At 42.6% G+C, this 17,027-nt stretch overlaps 1 protein-coding gene across 1 annotated transcript in view; it reads right to left on the bottom strand.

Moving 5' to 3' along the window:
* LOC132834230 (pleckstrin homology domain-containing family O member 1-like) overlaps nucleotides 1–16,110 on the bottom strand; it is a 58,679-nt gene extending 42,569 nt beyond the window's left edge. The window contains exons 1-3 of the mRNA XM_060852893.1: nucleotides 15,953–16,110; nucleotides 15,711–15,836; nucleotides 14,992–15,111 (exon numbers count right to left, since the gene is read on the bottom strand). Of these exons, the coding sequence (XP_060708876.1) occupies nucleotides 14,992–15,111; nucleotides 15,711–15,836; nucleotides 15,953–15,961 (255 nt within the window). The 5' untranslated portion in view covers nucleotides 15,962–16,110. The remainder of the gene's footprint in view (nucleotides 1–14,991; nucleotides 15,112–15,710; nucleotides 15,837–15,952) is intronic.
* Nucleotides 16,111–17,027: the final 917 nt, after the last annotated feature.

Below are 17,027 nucleotides of genomic sequence, written 5' to 3'. Positions count from 1 at the left end.
ATTATCATCTCTGAAAAGGTTTACTTGAAAATATCTAAGGAAATTACGGACTTGTTATAAATAAGCAATTTGCAATTATTTACATAGCAGTGCAAGAAACCAATTACCAGCAATTGTATGGAAACTAAAAGTAAAGTAAGGGGAAGAAACTAATTGGCTAGAATTTAAGATTAAAACAAAATTGGAGAAAATAATGAATTGTAAATTAGATAACATTCCAGGATCCAATGGCTTTCACTCAAAGTAAGGCGACAAAATGGATATCAACTTTGCTAAATTACAAGAAATTAGAAGCAAAATTGAAACTGCATTGAATTTGAAGATAATTGTTATGAAGGTGTACTATACCTTTCAGAGAGTTGAAAAGCTAGCAAAGACTAACTGAAAGCACAGTGTGTCCTGAACAAGGTAAAAATGTAACACTTGGTTGAAACAAATAGCTGGAGTCGTGTTGTTATGGAACAAAAACAAATTCAAATTCGGCCAATCAGTTTAAATTATGTCCCAAGATAAAAAATCCACTTGCATTTGAAATATAATGTTTTTGGTGACATCAAAACCAACGAAATGATCCGATGTTTTGCAGTATAAGACCGGACATTTTGAACAGTTAGGGGAGAACTGCCAAGTATAAACTGCTAGACGAATAGCTCTCTGAAGAGTACCTGTTCATAGAAAGACCCGTCCAGCAGAATACTGAAGAAAAGACAACGGAGAAAAATCTGCAGCGGAAGATATAAAGAGAAGATTCGACAGCTGCCTGGTTTTGAAAGTTGAATTGTTTTTTGTAAATGTTAATCGGGGTTTTTGAGAAAGGAATTGTAAATAGTTGTTTAATTTCTTTTGGACTTTGTTTGCTTTCATTCTTTGCCTCTCGGAACATAACAGATTACGGCGCAAGGTAAGCTTTTCTTTTGTCAGGTTTAAATTAATAGAGGGGTTTACCTGATGTTGTAACACAATCTTATGGGATAGTCTCAGAATAAAGGTGTGCCAATTTAACACAGTCAAGGAGGAATACCTTCTCTCAATGGATTGAGTGTGTTTGGGAGTCCTTGCCACAAAAAGCATTTATAGCAGATTTTCCTATATATTTAAAGCTGGGATAGATGCATTTTTGATTCATAGCACGATCAGGAAAAGGGCAGGAAAGTGGAAGTGAGGAATGTTGGGATCTTATTAAATGGCAGAGCAGGCTTGAGGGGCCAAATGGTGTATTCTTGTTTATATTTCTTATGGTCTTATGATTAGAAGATGTTTGCGAGCCAGGAAACAGAGAAAAGGAATGAATAACTCATGTTTTGACTGACAGAATATGACAACTGTTTTTCCCTTGGAATTTACGCGAGAACTGTACTCATCAAAGTTGTGTCTGCAAGGTTTCAGATGTCACTAACTTGGGAGATACACTGAGTTGTATAGATCTGAGTAAGGAGTTACTGAGGGATACAGATAAAGTGGCTGTAGCAGATGATGTTGCCTGGTCAAATAGAAAGTTACTCACTTTTTGTAAATCTTTCTAAGTAGTGACCAAATAAGACGTAAACAAAGATATTTGGACATTGAGTCCGAAAGTCACACATCCATGAAAATACACCAGTAAGAGCCAGTAAAAATATAATTAAAAGGCAAATAGAATATTAACACAATAAACTGGAATGTAGAGGCAAGTGAGTGACGGGGCAGCTGTACAGAAGAGCCTTGGTCAAATCCAAAAATAGGCAAATATTTCTAAGTCTAGTTAGACCCCACCTAGAATACTGTGAATATTGATCCCTTTTAAGAGAAGATATACTGGCATTGGAGCGACCGTTCACTAGACTGACTTCTGGTTTGGAGGGATTTTCTTACGTCGAGAGATTGAGTGGGTCCCAAGAATTGTATTTGGATCTTAGGGCCACACATCAGGAAAGATGATACAGCATAACCAGAAACTTCAGATTGATAATTGAGGTTTAAAAGGATTTAATGGGAATAGATTGCATAAATATGTTTTGTTTTCTCCAAGAAATGATTTGATCTAATGTTTGAAAGGACCTGATTGTAATAAATTATTGTTGTTTACTCAATGGGAGAATCTAAAACAAGGGGTCATAACCTTAAATCAGAACTAAGATTTAGGAGGCAATAGTGAGTTCCAGAGATGCTGGAGATGAGAGTCGAGAGTGTGGTGCTGGAAAAGCACAACAGATCAGGCAGCACCCGAGGAGCAGGAAAATTGACATTTTGGGCAAAAGCCCTTCATCAGCAACGGCCTGATGAAGGGATTTTGCCCGAAAAGCCGATATTCCTGCTCCTCAGATGCACCTGACCTGCTGTGATTTTCTGGCACCATACTCTCAATACTAAGATTTAGGAGTCAAATCAGGAAGAGTGTTGGACATTTAGAACTCTTCCCAAAAGCCAGTGGAGACTGGGGGACAACTGAATATTTCTTAGTGAAGATGCTGAGGTCAACAGATTTGTGAGGTAAAGTCATCAAGGGATAACAAGAATATGGAATGAGATTAAAAAAATTAACTGTTGTCTGACTGAACAGTGGAACAAGCTTGAAGATTTGAATGGTCTACTCCGATGACCATAAGACCTGGGAGCAGAAACAAGCTGCTCAGCCGATTGAGTCTGCTCCACTGCTCAATAAGATCATGGCTGATCTCATAAATCTCTTCACCTCTCTGCATTTTTAGATACCCCTCGATTCTCTTAATGACTAAATACCTACCTATCTCAGCCCCACTGGCTCTTTGCAGTGAAGAATTTAGTGATCCACTGAAATATGAAATTCCTCATCTCTTAAAAGAGGGTGACTCCTTACTGAGGTTATTCCTTCTGATCCTAGATTCTCCCACAGGTGAAACAACCTCTCATCTACCCTGTCAGGTCCTGTAAGAATCTTAATTGTTTCAATAAATCACCTTTCATTCTTCTAAACTTCAATGAATACAGATGCAACTCACTCAACCTATTGCAGTTAGGAAATCCCTCCTTGCCCGGAGTCAACCCAGTGAACGGTCTCTGAGCTGTCTCCAATGCAGGTATGCCTTCCCTTAAAAGGGACCAATATTCACAGCATTCTAAGGGGGTGTCTAAATAGTTTTACAAATAGTGTTGCATATTTTTGTATCCATTCCCTTTGAAATAAAGGCCAACGTTCCATTTGCTTTCCCAATTACCCACTGAGCTTGGATGCTAGTTTTGGAATTCATGTGCAAAGACCCCCAAACATCACTGTGCTGCAATTTTCTGCAGTCATTCTCCAGTTACATAATGCTCAGCTTCTCTCTTCTCACAGCTAAAATGCATGACCTCTCATTTTTAAACATGATATTCCATTTGCCAAGTTTTTACCCATGCATGTAACCCGTCTCTGTTTTATTCTGTCTACTTTTTGGGTCACCATCACCATTTGCCTCCTACACATTTTTGTGTCATCAGCAAACTTGGCAAAAGTACATTCGCTTCCCTCATCATTACTATATATCGTAAATAACTGTGAGGCCCAGCACTGATCCATGTGAGGCCACTTAGATTGCCATCTGGAAAATATCCCATTAATTCCAACTCTCCGGCTGCTATTTGTTAGATAATCCTGTATCCATGCTAATATACTACCCCCAACAGCTCAGGTCTTATTAAGGAGTCTGCGTGTGATACCTTATCAAATATCTTTTCAAAATCTAAATATATTATATTTACCGGTTCCCTGATTATTACTTCAAAAAATCATCACGCTTATTTCTATTTAATGAAACCATGCTACTCTGCTTGATTATATTATACATTTCTAAATGTTTTGCTGTTACATCCTTTGTTATAAATCCAACATCTTCCTAATGACAGATGGTAAGCTAACTAGCCTATAGTTTTTATCTCCAAATCTTTTTGAATAAAGTCATTATATTGACAGTTCCCAATCCTCTGAGATTTTCCACAATCTAATGATTCTTGGAAGCTTACTATCAGTGTATCTACTAAGTCTGTAACTACTCCTTTGAGTATCCTAGGATGCAATTCATCAGCTCCAAGTACCTCATCAGCTTTTAGTCCCATTAGTTTCCATTTTTTTTGTTTAGTGGGCGTTACATATGATCCCCCTTCCTAGAATTCTTCATCCTTACTCCTTCCTTATTTTTGCCGTGAGTAATAAATTACTTTCTTAAATGTATCAAAGAATCCCCACAGTGTGGAAGCAGGCCATTCAGCCCATCACGTCCATACTGACCGTCTGAACAGCATCCCACCCAGACCAGTCCCCACTACCCTATAATCCTGTATTTCCCATGGCTAATCCACCTAGCCTGCAAATCGCTGGATACTATGGGAAATTTAGCATGGGAAATCCACCTAGCCTACATACCTTTGGACGGTGGGAGGAAACTGTAGCACTCAGACGAAAGCCACACAGACACAGGGAGAACATGCACAGTCGTCGAATCAAACCCAGGTCCGTTGTGTTGTGAGGCAGCAGTGCTAACCACCATGCTACGCTAATTAGTTTTGAAATTTTCTCTCCAGTCTTGTTATTTGATTTGTGAGGAAACATTTCTTTAATAGTTTTTGATTGATGATCTTTTGAATCATTAGCAAACATTGTTGGAACAAATACCCTCTGTAGTATGCAAGTGAATGCTGGAATAACTTATGTGCATCACTGGGCTATTAGACAACATCACAATTCATTGAGCAAAGCCACAGCATTAAATGTCATTGTGCACTTGGGTATGTCACAGAACTTGCCGGTCTTCACTTGAGTGAAGTGCTGCTCTGCCTCAGCTTCATTTCTCAAAAGTATGTAGGTCAAAAGACTTTATAGGTGTAAGGATCAGTTTCTTAGTGGAATGTCCCAGTGAGTTGTGGTGTTAGATGCACAGATAGGAGATGCTACAGTATGAGTGAGGTTTTGTGCACCCTCACCTTGACCTCCTTCCACCTATCATATCTCCATCGCCCCTCCCCCAAGTCCCTCCTCCCTACCTTTTATCTTAGCCTGCTGGACACACTTTCCTCATTCCTGATGAAGGGCTTATGCCTGAAACGTCGAATTTCCTGTTCCTTGGATGCTGCCTGACCTGCTGCGCTTTTCCAGCAACATATTTTCAGCTCTGATCTCCAGCATCTGCAGACCTCACTTTCTCCTCCTCCGTTGTGTATCACAACACAGTTGTAAACAGATTGAGAATCTAGACTTTACATTCATATACTGGGTTCAGTATTTGAATGGTTACTGCTAGTAAACCTGGGAAAATAATTCTCGAGATTCCCCTCACTGGGATCTGCTAACATGCTATATCTGCAAATTTTCACATGTGGCTGAAAACAATTCCATATCATTGAAATACACAGGGCAAGAAAATACATGAACAGTATGACCCTTAAAAGTACTTCGACTCAGGAAAACTTTTGTGCGCATGTACACCAGTCCCTTAGGGTACCAGAACAGGTTGATAAAATGGTTAATATGGCATATGTGATACTAATCTTTCTCAGGTGAGGTATAGAACGTTTAACAGAAGGGAGGTTATGCTAGAACTATATAAAATGTTGGTTATGCCACAGTTATTATGTGCAGATCTGGAATCCACATTATAGCAGAGATGTGAAAACTATGACCAAGGGGCATAGATTTATGGTAAGGGTTTACAGGCGATGAAAAACTCTTTCTCTAGAGGGTAATGCGAATCTGGAATTCACTGCCCGTACTGTTGGTCGAGGCAGAATCCCCCATACTCCTTTAAGAAGTATTCAGACATGTCCAAGACATAGTCAGTCATAGAGATGTACAGCATGGAAACAAACCCTTCGGTCCAACCCATCCATGCCGACCAGATATCCCAATCCAATCTAGTCCCACCTGCCAGCACCCGGTCCATATCCCTCCAAACCCTTCCTATTCATATGCCCATCCAAATGTCTCTTAAATGTTGCAGTTGTATTAGCCTCCACCACTTCCTCTGGCAGCTCATTCCTTACATGTACTACCCTCTGTGTGAAAAGGTTGCCCCGCAGGTCTTTTTTATATCTTTCCCCTCTCACCCTAAACCTATGCCTCCTCGTTCTGGACTCCCCGACCCCAGGGAAAAGACTGTGTCTATTTATCCTATCCATGCCCCTCATAATTTTGTAAACCTCTATAAGGTCACCCCTCAGCCTCCGACACTCCAGGGAAAACAGCCCCAATCTCTCCCTATAGCTCAAATTCTCCAACCTTGGCAATATCCTTGTAAAACTTTTCTGAACCCTTTTAAGTTTCATAACATCTTTCCGATAGGAAGGAGACCAGAATTGCACGCAATATTCCAACTGTGGCCTAAACAATGTCCTGTACAGCTGCAACATGACCTCCTAACTCCTGTTCTCAATACTCTGATTAAGGAAAGCATACCAAACGCCTTCTTCACTATCCTATCTACCTGCGACTCCACGTTCAAGGAGCTATGAACCTGCACTCCAAGGTCTCTTTGTTCAGCAACTCCCTAGTACCTTAAAGTGTATAAGTCCTGCTAAGATTTGCTTTCCAAAAATGCAGCATCTCGCATTTATCTGATTAAACTCCACCTGCCACTTCTCAGCCCATACAAAGTTAAAAATCACAACACCAAGTTATAGTCCAATAGGTTTATTTGGAAGTACAAACTTTCGGAGCATTGCTCCTTCATCAGGAGGGCAGGATCATAAGACACAGAGTAAAAGATCAAAGTGTCATACAACTGATGCAATTTATTGAGCAAACTTAGATTGCTGTTAAGTCTTTAATCACTTAGAATGGGTTGCAGGTTTCAATTCATTAATACGTATATCACAGAGCTTCTTTCAATCACATTCCCAATAACAAGGCTTCATATAAAAATGACATCTCAGCTCAGACAATGTGAAGTCAGAGGCTGTCTGTGTTCCAACCCTGAATCAGGCTGGTTGTATTTCCAAAGTAGAAATTTATAAAATGTCACATGGACTTACTACCTACAGATTGTGTTCTTTTTGAACAAGATATAATGTATCTGCAAATACAAATTCACCCCATAGACTTGTGTGCATTTATGTGAGTATCCATGCATGTGAGTGTGGTCACCTGTAGTGTGACATGAACCCAAGATCCCAGTTAAGGCCTGCGTGAGGCATTGTTTGAGCTGAGATATCACTTCTTTTTATTATATAAAACCTTAAGTTATCAGGAATGTGACTTGAAAGAAGCTCTGAGATTTACATTTTAATTGATCAAAACCTGCAAACGATTCTAAGAGAGGAAAGATTTAACAGCAATAATGGGTTGTTCAATTAATTGTATCAATTGTATGTCACTTTGATCTTTTACTATAAATTTTGTGTCCTATGATCCTGCCCCTCTAGCTACCTGACAAAGGAGCAGCGGTCTGAAAGTCTGTACGTCCAATTAAACATGTTGGATTATAACCTGGTGTTGTGAGATTTTTAATTTTGTCCACCCCAGTCCAACACCAGTACCTCCACATCAAGGCATACAAGACATCAGGCCAAGTGCTGAAAAATGGGATTAGAATAATTAGGTGGATGTCCAGAAAAGAAGCGGATTGGTGAGTGGATAAGACAATTAGAGTCCAAAAAGGTAACCTCTGTGGAGGTGGGCTTGCTGCTTCACAATTTTTTTTTCACAAAAGATAGGAAAGAGTTGATAAATGTAAAATGGTGGGTTGGATAATCATAGTGAGGGAGGAAACATTAAGATGTTTTGTAATTTTGAAAATGGATGATTCATCACGTCTGGATGAAACATATCTCAAGCTATTAAGGAAAGCAGGAAATAAACAGCAGAGGCTCCAACCATCATTTGCCAGTCCTCTATATCTACAGGGGTGGTCCTTGTGTTTCTTTTCGTGTTTCTATTCAAATACACAACTGGAGCAGCAGTAATTTCAATGAGTTTAAAGAAATCTGGCCAAGTGCATTAGAAACAAAAAATATTTGTAAAAAAGTTAATTGAGGCTTTTATAAAAGTGATAGTTCAGACTAGGCACATTCCCAAAAGAGAGACGGGTATCTGAAACAAGAACTCCCCAAATGACTAAAGGTGAAAACGTTAAAATGAAATAGAGGAAGGATGATTATGATAAATGTAATATTCATAATACAAAAGAGAGCCAAGCAGAATATAGAAAGTACAGGGAGAACTGAAAAGGGGAATAAAAGGGGCTGAGGCAACGTACAAGAACAGATTAGCAGGTAGCATAAATGGTACACTGAAGTCATGACATGGACAAGTTGGACCAAAGCATCTGTTTCAGTGCTGTACATCTTTATGATTCAGTCATTTATAAAATCACATAAAGAGCAGAAGGGTTTTCAAAGGATAGTTGAGGCCAATTAAATTCTGAAAGGAATGATACATATTGCAAAGGCCACAATCGCACAATTTTTGTTTGATGTGAGGATTAGATTAGATTAGATTACTTACAGTGTGGAAACAGGCCCTTCGGCCCAACAAGTCCACACCGACCCGCCGAAGCGCAACCCACCCATACCCCTACATTTACCCCTTACCTATCACTATGGGCAATTTAGCATGGCCAATTCACCTGACCCACACATCTTTGGACTGTGGGAGGAAACCGGAGCACCCAGAGGAAACCCACGTCGACATGGGGAGAACGTGCGAACTCCACACAGTCAGTCGCCTGAGTCGGGAATTGAACCCGGGTCTCAGGCGCTGTGAGGCAACAGTGCTAACCACTGTGCACCGTGCCGCCCACTAATCTAGAAGGTTGAAAGAGGGAAAAGGACTAAACTCAACAACAAAATGACAGAATAATACCAGTGGTGGAGAGGTCCCTCAAGGCAATAAGCAACGATGAAATGAATTGTCACTCTGTAAAATATGGGTAATAAATGAAGGTCAGTACATATTTGCTGAAGGCAAATCATGTTTGATAACCTGATTGATTTATTTGATGTATTATCAGCTGATGAGGGCAGTATACTTAATACTGTGTGTGTGTTTCAAAGACATTTGTCAAAGTTCTTGTTAGACTTGTCAACAAACCTGCTATTCAATGAACCAAAGGGGAGCATTGACACAAACTTGGCTGAGACAACAGTGCAATGATAAACTGCCACATTTTAGACTGGGGAGAGAATACGGTCATATCATCTATGGAGTGGCTTCAAGACCATTCCTTTTTTGATATATATTATTGACAAAGAGTTTGATATACAAATCATCATTTCAAAGTTTGTAGTTGTTATAAAATCAAAATATATAAACAGCAAGGAGGTTGTCAACAGATTTCTAGAGAACATAGACTGATGACAACAGTGCAACCATTGCACATAAAATTTAACACAGAAATGTATGAATTGAATCTTGCCAGTAAGAATGAGGACCTGCAATGAGATTTAAATCATTAAATTTTAAATGAAGTGTTGAAATTGATGTTCTTAGGGTTATGTATACAAATTGTTCAATGTGACAGAACAAGTTGAGAAGAGATTTCAAAAAGAATTGCACACGGGACCTTTGCAGGCTTCATAAACAGAACACAAAACAGGAAAGTTCTAGCAGACCTTTATAAAACAGGAATGCCCTCAACTGAAGTAGTATGTCCAATTATGGTGACACTATAGGATTGTCAAGGACTTAAACTGCTCGCTTAAGAAATTTTCTGGAATGGTTCAAGGATGGAGGACTTCAACTATGGAGAAAGACTGGGGTGGCACGGTGACTCAGTGGTTAGCACTGCTGCCTCACAGCACAAAGGACCCGGGTTTGATTCCAGGTGACTATCTGTGTGGAGTTTGCACGTTCTCCCGTATCTGCATGGGTTTTCTCCGGGTGCTCCGGTTTCCTCCCACAGTCCAAAGATGTGGCCATGCTAAATTGCCCATTGTGTTAGATGCATTAGTCAGGGATAAATATAGGATAGGGGAATGGGTCTGGGTGGGTTACTCTTCGGAGGGTCAGTGCGGATTTGTTGGGCTGAAGGGCCTGTTTCCAAACTGTAGGGAATCTAATCTATCTAAAATAGGCAATGTTCTCCTTACAGCAGAAAAGGTTCCGAAAAAAAGATTTGTACAGAGTGAATAAGGAGAAACTATTTCCTAGAACAGAGGGTCAGTTCACAAAAAAAACAGATATAACCCAAATTTATTCAATGTACCTTAATGAAAATGTAATATTGACATCAAGGAGAAAAGAAAGACAATGAAATTTGGACTAATTCGATAGCTCTCTATAAAGGTAGAGGCAGGGGTGAAGACAGTCCAGGGGCTACAGGGGTTCTAGAAGGTAACAGTGAGATGGCTATTGGGAAACAATGAGCCAAAGTTCAAATTGAGTCATCGAGATGTACAGCATGGAAACAGACCCTTCAGTCCAACTCATTCATGCTGACCAGATATCCCAACCCAATCTAGTCGCACCTGCCCGCGCCCTGACCAAATCCCTCCAAAGCCTTCCAGTTCATATACCCATCCAAATGACTTTTAAATGTTACAATTGTACGAGCCTCCACCACATCCTCTGGCAGCTCATTCCATACACTTACCACCCTCTGCATGAAAAAATTGCCCCTTCAGTCTCTTTTATTTCTTTCCCCTCTCACCTTAAACCTATGCCCTCGAATTCCCTCCCAGGGAAAAGCCCTTGTCTACTTAGCCTATCCACGCCCCTCATGATTTTATAAACCTCTCAGTCACCCCTCAGTCTCCAACGCTCCAGGGAAAATAGCCCCAGCCTATTCAGCCCCTCTGTGTAGCTCAAATCTTCCACATCTGGCAACATCCTTATAAATCTTTTCTGAACCCTTTCAAGTTTCACAACATGCTTCCAATAGGAAGATGAGAATTGCACGCAATATTCCATAAGTGGCCTAACCAATTTCCTGTATAGTCACAACATGACCTCCCAACTCCTGTACTCTGACCAATAAAGCATACCAAACACCTTCTTCACTATCCTGTCTACCTGTGACTCTACTTTCAAGGAGCTATGAACTTGCACTCCAAGATCTCTTTGTTCAGCAACACTCCCTAGGACCTTACCACTAAGTGTATAAGTCCTGCTAAGATTTGCTTTCCCAAAATGCAGCACCACGAACTTGTCTAAATTAAATTCCATTTGCCACTCCTCAGCCCATGGGCCCATCTGATCAAGATCCTGTTGTAATCTGAGGTAACCTTCTGCAAACTTACTAACTTTACCTCTTATGCTCAAATCCTAATCATTTATATAAATGATGATAAGCAGTTTCAATCCAGCTTGATCGTTGTGGCACCTTGTGAAATGCCTTACTGAAGTCCATATAGATCACGTCTACTGCTCTGCCCTCATTAATGCTCTTTGTTACTTCAAAAAACTCAATCAAGTTATAGTGCAATTTGGAGGGTGCTGGAGATACAATGTTAAAGAGGTTTCAGAACATGGTGAGGTCATGGAGAGCAGGAGTCAACTTGCTTCTGAGAGGACCATGTCTGATACGTTACAGGTGGCTCTATTACAAAAATGTGTGGCTAGAAGGCAGAGCATAAAACATTGGCGTGGATGGCAATATTTGGTATTTTTGTTCTTGGGTGGTATCAGAAAAGTCACATCATTGATTATTCAAAATCACCTCAAAAACGTGTTGGTGGAAATCTTGTGGCGATGGTTTTAAAAAGGAATTTCTAGAGTACTGTCCTATCAGATAACAGCAATACAGTATAAATAAAGTCAGAATGATATGTGATGGGAGCTTGGATTTAATGGTGGCCCCATTGTATTTATGAGCTTTTTGAGGATGCAACTAGAAGGGGTAGATCTTGGGGTACTGTGCCAAAACAAGTCTTACAAGGTGTCACACAAAAAAGAAATAGGCAAGCTTAGAGATCATTGAGTGAGGGTAACATATTAATATGATAGAGAATTGGTTAACATTTAAGATGGAGATAGTGGGCATAAAAAGGTATTTTCAAGTTTGCAGTCTATGTCTAACAGAGTGCTGTTAGGGTCTCTGCTATTTAGATACATATCAATGACTTAAATGGAGAGACAGAGTAATGCATTTAGGTTTGGCTATGATACAAAGTTAAGTAGAAATCTAGGTTCTGAGAAGGACACAGATAGATTAAATGAGTGGGGAGCAGAATACTTTCTAAAGTCATGAAACTGGTCAATGTTGATGCTTAAACATCAAGAAACTATAGGGAATACATCATTTTACACGTACAGCAGACATTTAGGAAGTTAAATGTTCTTTATTGCAAAAAGATCGAAACGTAAATAAATCTTGCTACAATTATACAAGATCCTGATGTACTTGGAAACTTGGGAGTACTGTGTGCCATTTTGTACTCCATATTTCCAAAAGCACATATTTGCATTGGAGCCAGAAGGTTCATAAGATTGATCCCTGGGATTAGGTGTTGTCCCATGATGAAAGGCGGAGTAAATCAGACCTATATTTGCTGGAATTCAGAAGACTGAAAAGCCATCTAATTGAAATATTACTGATTATGAAGTGTCTGGGCAGAGCAGACACTGAGAAGTTCTGCTCCTTTTTGGGGAATTTAGGGACAGAGGGAAATTTCTTCATTCAAAGGTAAAGCTTTGGAGTTTTCTATTCCTGAAAGTTCTTGATGCTCCATCGATGAACACATTTAAAGTGGAGTTTAACCAATTTTGGCCTCCCAGTACGTCAAGGGATATGGGCAGTGGGAAGAAAGGTAGTGTTTAAGCCAAAGACCAGCCATGATTGAACAGGTTCAAGGGATCATACAGTCTACTTTTTAAATCTCACTTTCTTACAATGCTGATTGTCCTTGAATGCAAAGCTTATGTTACTGGATGGTACAATCTGAAACAGGGTCTAGGAGTGAAAAGAATTGTTGGATTTATGAAGCAATGGGTGTGAGATCAGCATGGGATAAGAAATCATATATTTTTGTATTTGGGACTATAAACCAAAGTGGAAGGTGGACTTTTGAAATAGCCATAGTTTTCCAAAAATCAAGTGTTGCATATTTTTAAGCATGCAAAACAATGCTGCTTTTTGTAGCAGTACCAGAGAATTTGAGATTAAGCAACATCGAGTCTTTTAAATGAAAAGAATTCTGCCTGACAACAACTCTCTAATGGTCGTGCTGCAGAGAGTTAAAAAGCTGCAAGTGTCAGGGCAGGACAGAGAAACATTCGAACCCTGCGAACTGAAAGCATCCACCAAAACTCAGAAAACCAAGGAAGCCTAAAACAAAGAGCTTTCACAAGAAAGAATCTAGGTCCATCCAATCAACCATGGAAGCAAAAACGTAACATTGCCCAACATACAGCATTGTCATCAAGAGAAAAATCAAAAGGACTATTTGATTTGATTTCCTACAGTATGGAAACAGGCCCTTCGGCCCAGCAAGTCCTCACCAACCCTCGAAATAGTAATCCAATCAGATCCATTCCCCCACCCTATATTCACCCCTGACTAAAACACCTAACACCATGGGCAATTTAGCATAGCCAATTCACCTGACTTGCACACCTTTGGATTGTGGGAGGAAACTGGAGCACCCAGAGGAAACTCATGCAGATAAGGAGAGAATGTGCAAACTCTACACAGACACACACACATTCCTGAGGCGGGAATTGAACCCAGGCCCAAAGTGCTGTGAGGCAGTAGTGCTAACCACTATGTGACACAATTTAATCCACCTTGAAATCTGGACTCATTACTTTCATAAGCTTGTTTACCCTTTCTATATCTTTCTACCAACAGTTTTTGTGTCAAACCATTTGTCATTTGTTTATCTGAACAATGAATGAATGCGTGGAACTGGAATCTTTGCAGGGGTATAGTTAAGTTGCATAGTAGTGTGCATGACAATAAATAATTATTTTCTATTCATGAAGACACCTGGAATGAAAAGTGTTTGTCCTGAATAGAAGTCTTCTGGCATTTCGATAATCTAATTGTGATGTATTTTGACATATCTGTTGAAATATGGGGCACAATTGTCTTTCCAGTTTGGACTTAACAATAGCTTAGATGAAGGTGGGAGTAAATTGTAGCAGGTCAAAGCATATGGTTTGTGAAGTCAGACTCCATAAAAAGAAGTTACCATCCTGAGGTCACTTCTAGGGAAAGGGTTGGAAGACATAGAGAAGAAGCAGCATAATGCAAGGAGTTTGAAGACACTTGACATATATGTTTATGTGATGATACTGTGGTTTTAAAAAAAAGGACAAAATACTTCTGTGAAGATATGTTGAGGCAGAGGAGCCAAGCAGTGTGCTCCTAAGTATACAGTTTGAGAAGCCTTGGAGTGCTTTTTTTCATAAAGTTGGAGCAATCAAAGCAGTCTGAATGGCTGGGGTTAAGCTCCCATAGAACCAGAAGTTTCTTGTAGGTTTAGTCTTCAGCAGTATTTGCTGGATATGGAAGCTCTTACTCCTCTCTCTGTTACAACTAAAAGCTGGTGTTCTCTTCCTGTTCACGAAATTGCGACAAGCAAAACAATCTATGTTATTGAATTTGTCTTTCCCAAGAGTATGTTTATGGGATTTTACTATGTTGCAACAGTTAATTAGCAGTAATTAATGTATATTATTTTGTTAGCATTTTTAAAGTTAGTCATGACTAAATTAGGATTTATTGTTATATGTATATGAAAAAATGCAGCGAAAAGTGTTGCCACACTCTAACGCTGTTAAGTTCATTCTTTACTTTTATTTTGTCTGTGTTTTAATTATAGTGTAGAAATAATATTTTTTTCATGTCTGATAGTTTGACCAATCGAATTGTATCCAAAACATAATGCTTATCTCTAAAATAGGAAAAAGTTAGGATCTATACTAACTTTTTAATATATTTTGAGCGGGTTTGGTCTGATCTATGACAGCTTGTATGGAGCTAGAAACTGAATGACAGCAGGAGAGAGGATCGAAGGCTATTGTAGTTACTAAAGATATTGACCGAGAATTAGCAGTCACTCCAAGTCACGCATAACCTGCAACCCAATGCACTCCCCAACTTACAGTATTCCCAAGTAATCACTCACTTTTGTTCCTGATCGACGGATCAGAACCAGCCTAAACTGGTTCTTCTTCATAAATCCTCGGAGTTCCTGGCATCGCTGATATTTCCCGAGTTCCACCATCTCTTCGCATTGGGCATCATCCTGAAAGGAAAACTTTACTCAACTCAACCGATCCTCAACCCCACAACAATCCAAGATATTTGGACCATCTACAAATTCCTGCAAACAAACCATCACAGCCCATGATCCCGAGAAAGACCCTGAGGCCAACTGAATATCCCAAACCATCTCCCCGTCTCCCAGCCAGAACAGTCCCTTCAGTCAAACCCGTCAGAGCCCTCAGCCTCACTTTCCCCACACCCCCTGTGCCCCTCTCAACACAATCCCAATTGCCCGCCATCTTCCACCCACCGCCCCTGGCTCTACCTTGACCCTCACCCCCAGTCTGACCTCATCCCTCCTAGTCTGACGCTCACTCCCCCCACCCAAGTCTGACCCTCACCCCTCCCCCAATCTGAACCTCGCCCCCCCCCCCCAGCCTGACCCTCACTACCCCCCCCCAGTCTGACCCTGACTACCTCCACCCCCAGTCTGACCCTCACCCCTCACCTCCACCCCCAGTCTGACCCTCACCCCTCACCTCCACCCCCAGTCTGACCCCCACCCCCCAGTCTGACCCCCACCCCCCAGTCTGACCCCCACCCCCCAGTCTGACCCTCACCCCCCAGTCTGACCCTCACCTGCTGCTGGAAGATGAGGAGGCGGCCTCTCTGAAGGCGGATGAATCGCTCCTTCCAGCTGGTCCCGAGCAGTGTTCGTCCGTACTGTTTGCGGATGCAGCCGCTCCGGCCCGGACTGCCGCCATCCTGGGGACACAGACAGACAGAGAGTCAGGGGGCAGTGCGGACCCACGACCCCGGACCCACACCCAGACCCCGGACCCACACCCAGACCCCGGAGCCCGGAGCCGGCCCACACCCACCTCTCCCATGCCGGCCGCTCGCTCTGTGCTCCGGCCGCGCCGCGAGCATCCTGTGAGGGGCGGCCCGGGCTCAGCGCTTCCTCCCTCTGACTCAGAGAGGCTTCCGGCCGCTGGGCGGGGAGGGAGAGGCGGAATGGTCTGGGGGGAGGAGCGGGGGGGACAGGAGGGAGAGTATAGGGGAGGAGAGGAGGGAGAGTGGGATGGAAGGGGTGGGAGAGAGGAGGGAGAGTGCGGGGGGGAGAGTGCGCGGGGGGGGAGAGGAAAAGTGCGCGGGGGAGAGTGGGGGGGAGAGGAGGGAGAGTGCAGGGTGGGAGAGGAGGGAGAGTGGGGAGGAAGGAGAGGAGGGAGAGTTGGGGGGAGGAGAGGAGGGAGAGTTGGGGGGAGGAGAGGAGGGAGAGTTGGGGGGAGGAGAGGAGAGGGAGAGTGGGGGGGAGAGGAGGGAGAGTTGGGGGGAGGAGAGGAGAGGGAGAGTTGGGGGGAGGAGAGGAGAGGGAGAGTGGGGGGGAGAGGAGGGAGAGTGCAGGGGGGGAGAGGAGGGAGAGTATGGGGAGAGGAGAGTGCGGCGGGAAAGAGAGGAGGGAGATTGGGGGGAGAGGAGGGAGATTGGGGGGAGAGTGGGGAGAGTTGGGACAGGAGGGAGAGTATAGGGGAGGAGAGGAGGGAGAGTGGGATGGAAGGGGTGGGAGAGAGGAGGGAGAGTGCGGGGGGGGAGAGGAGGGAGAGTGCGGGGGGGAGGGGAGGAAGAGTGCGGGTTGAGGAGAGGAGGGAGAGTACAGGGGTGGGAGGGAGAGAGGAGTGAGAGTCGGGGGAGGAGAGGAGGGAGAGTGCGGGGTGGATGAGGGAGAGTGCAGGGTGGAAGGGAAGAGTGTGGGGTGGAGGGGGGAGAGGAGGGAGAGTGGGCTGGAGACGTGAGAGTGCGGGGGAGGAGAGGGGACGAGTGGGGGGAGGAGAGGAGTGAGAATGTGGGGGCGCGAGGAGGGAGAGTGGGGGGGAGGAGTGAGAGGGAGAGTGGGGGAGTGGGAGAGGGAGAGTGAGAGGGAGAGTGCGGGGAGGAGAGGAGGGAGAGTGGGGGGGC

The sequence above is a fragment of the Hemiscyllium ocellatum genome, chromosome 39, assembly GCF_020745735.1.
Source record: "Hemiscyllium ocellatum isolate sHemOce1 chromosome 39, sHemOce1.pat.X.cur, whole genome shotgun sequence".
NCBI lineage: Eukaryota > Metazoa > Chordata > Chondrichthyes > Orectolobiformes > Hemiscylliidae > Hemiscyllium > Hemiscyllium ocellatum.
This window is presented reverse-complemented; position numbering and strand designations above follow the sequence as displayed.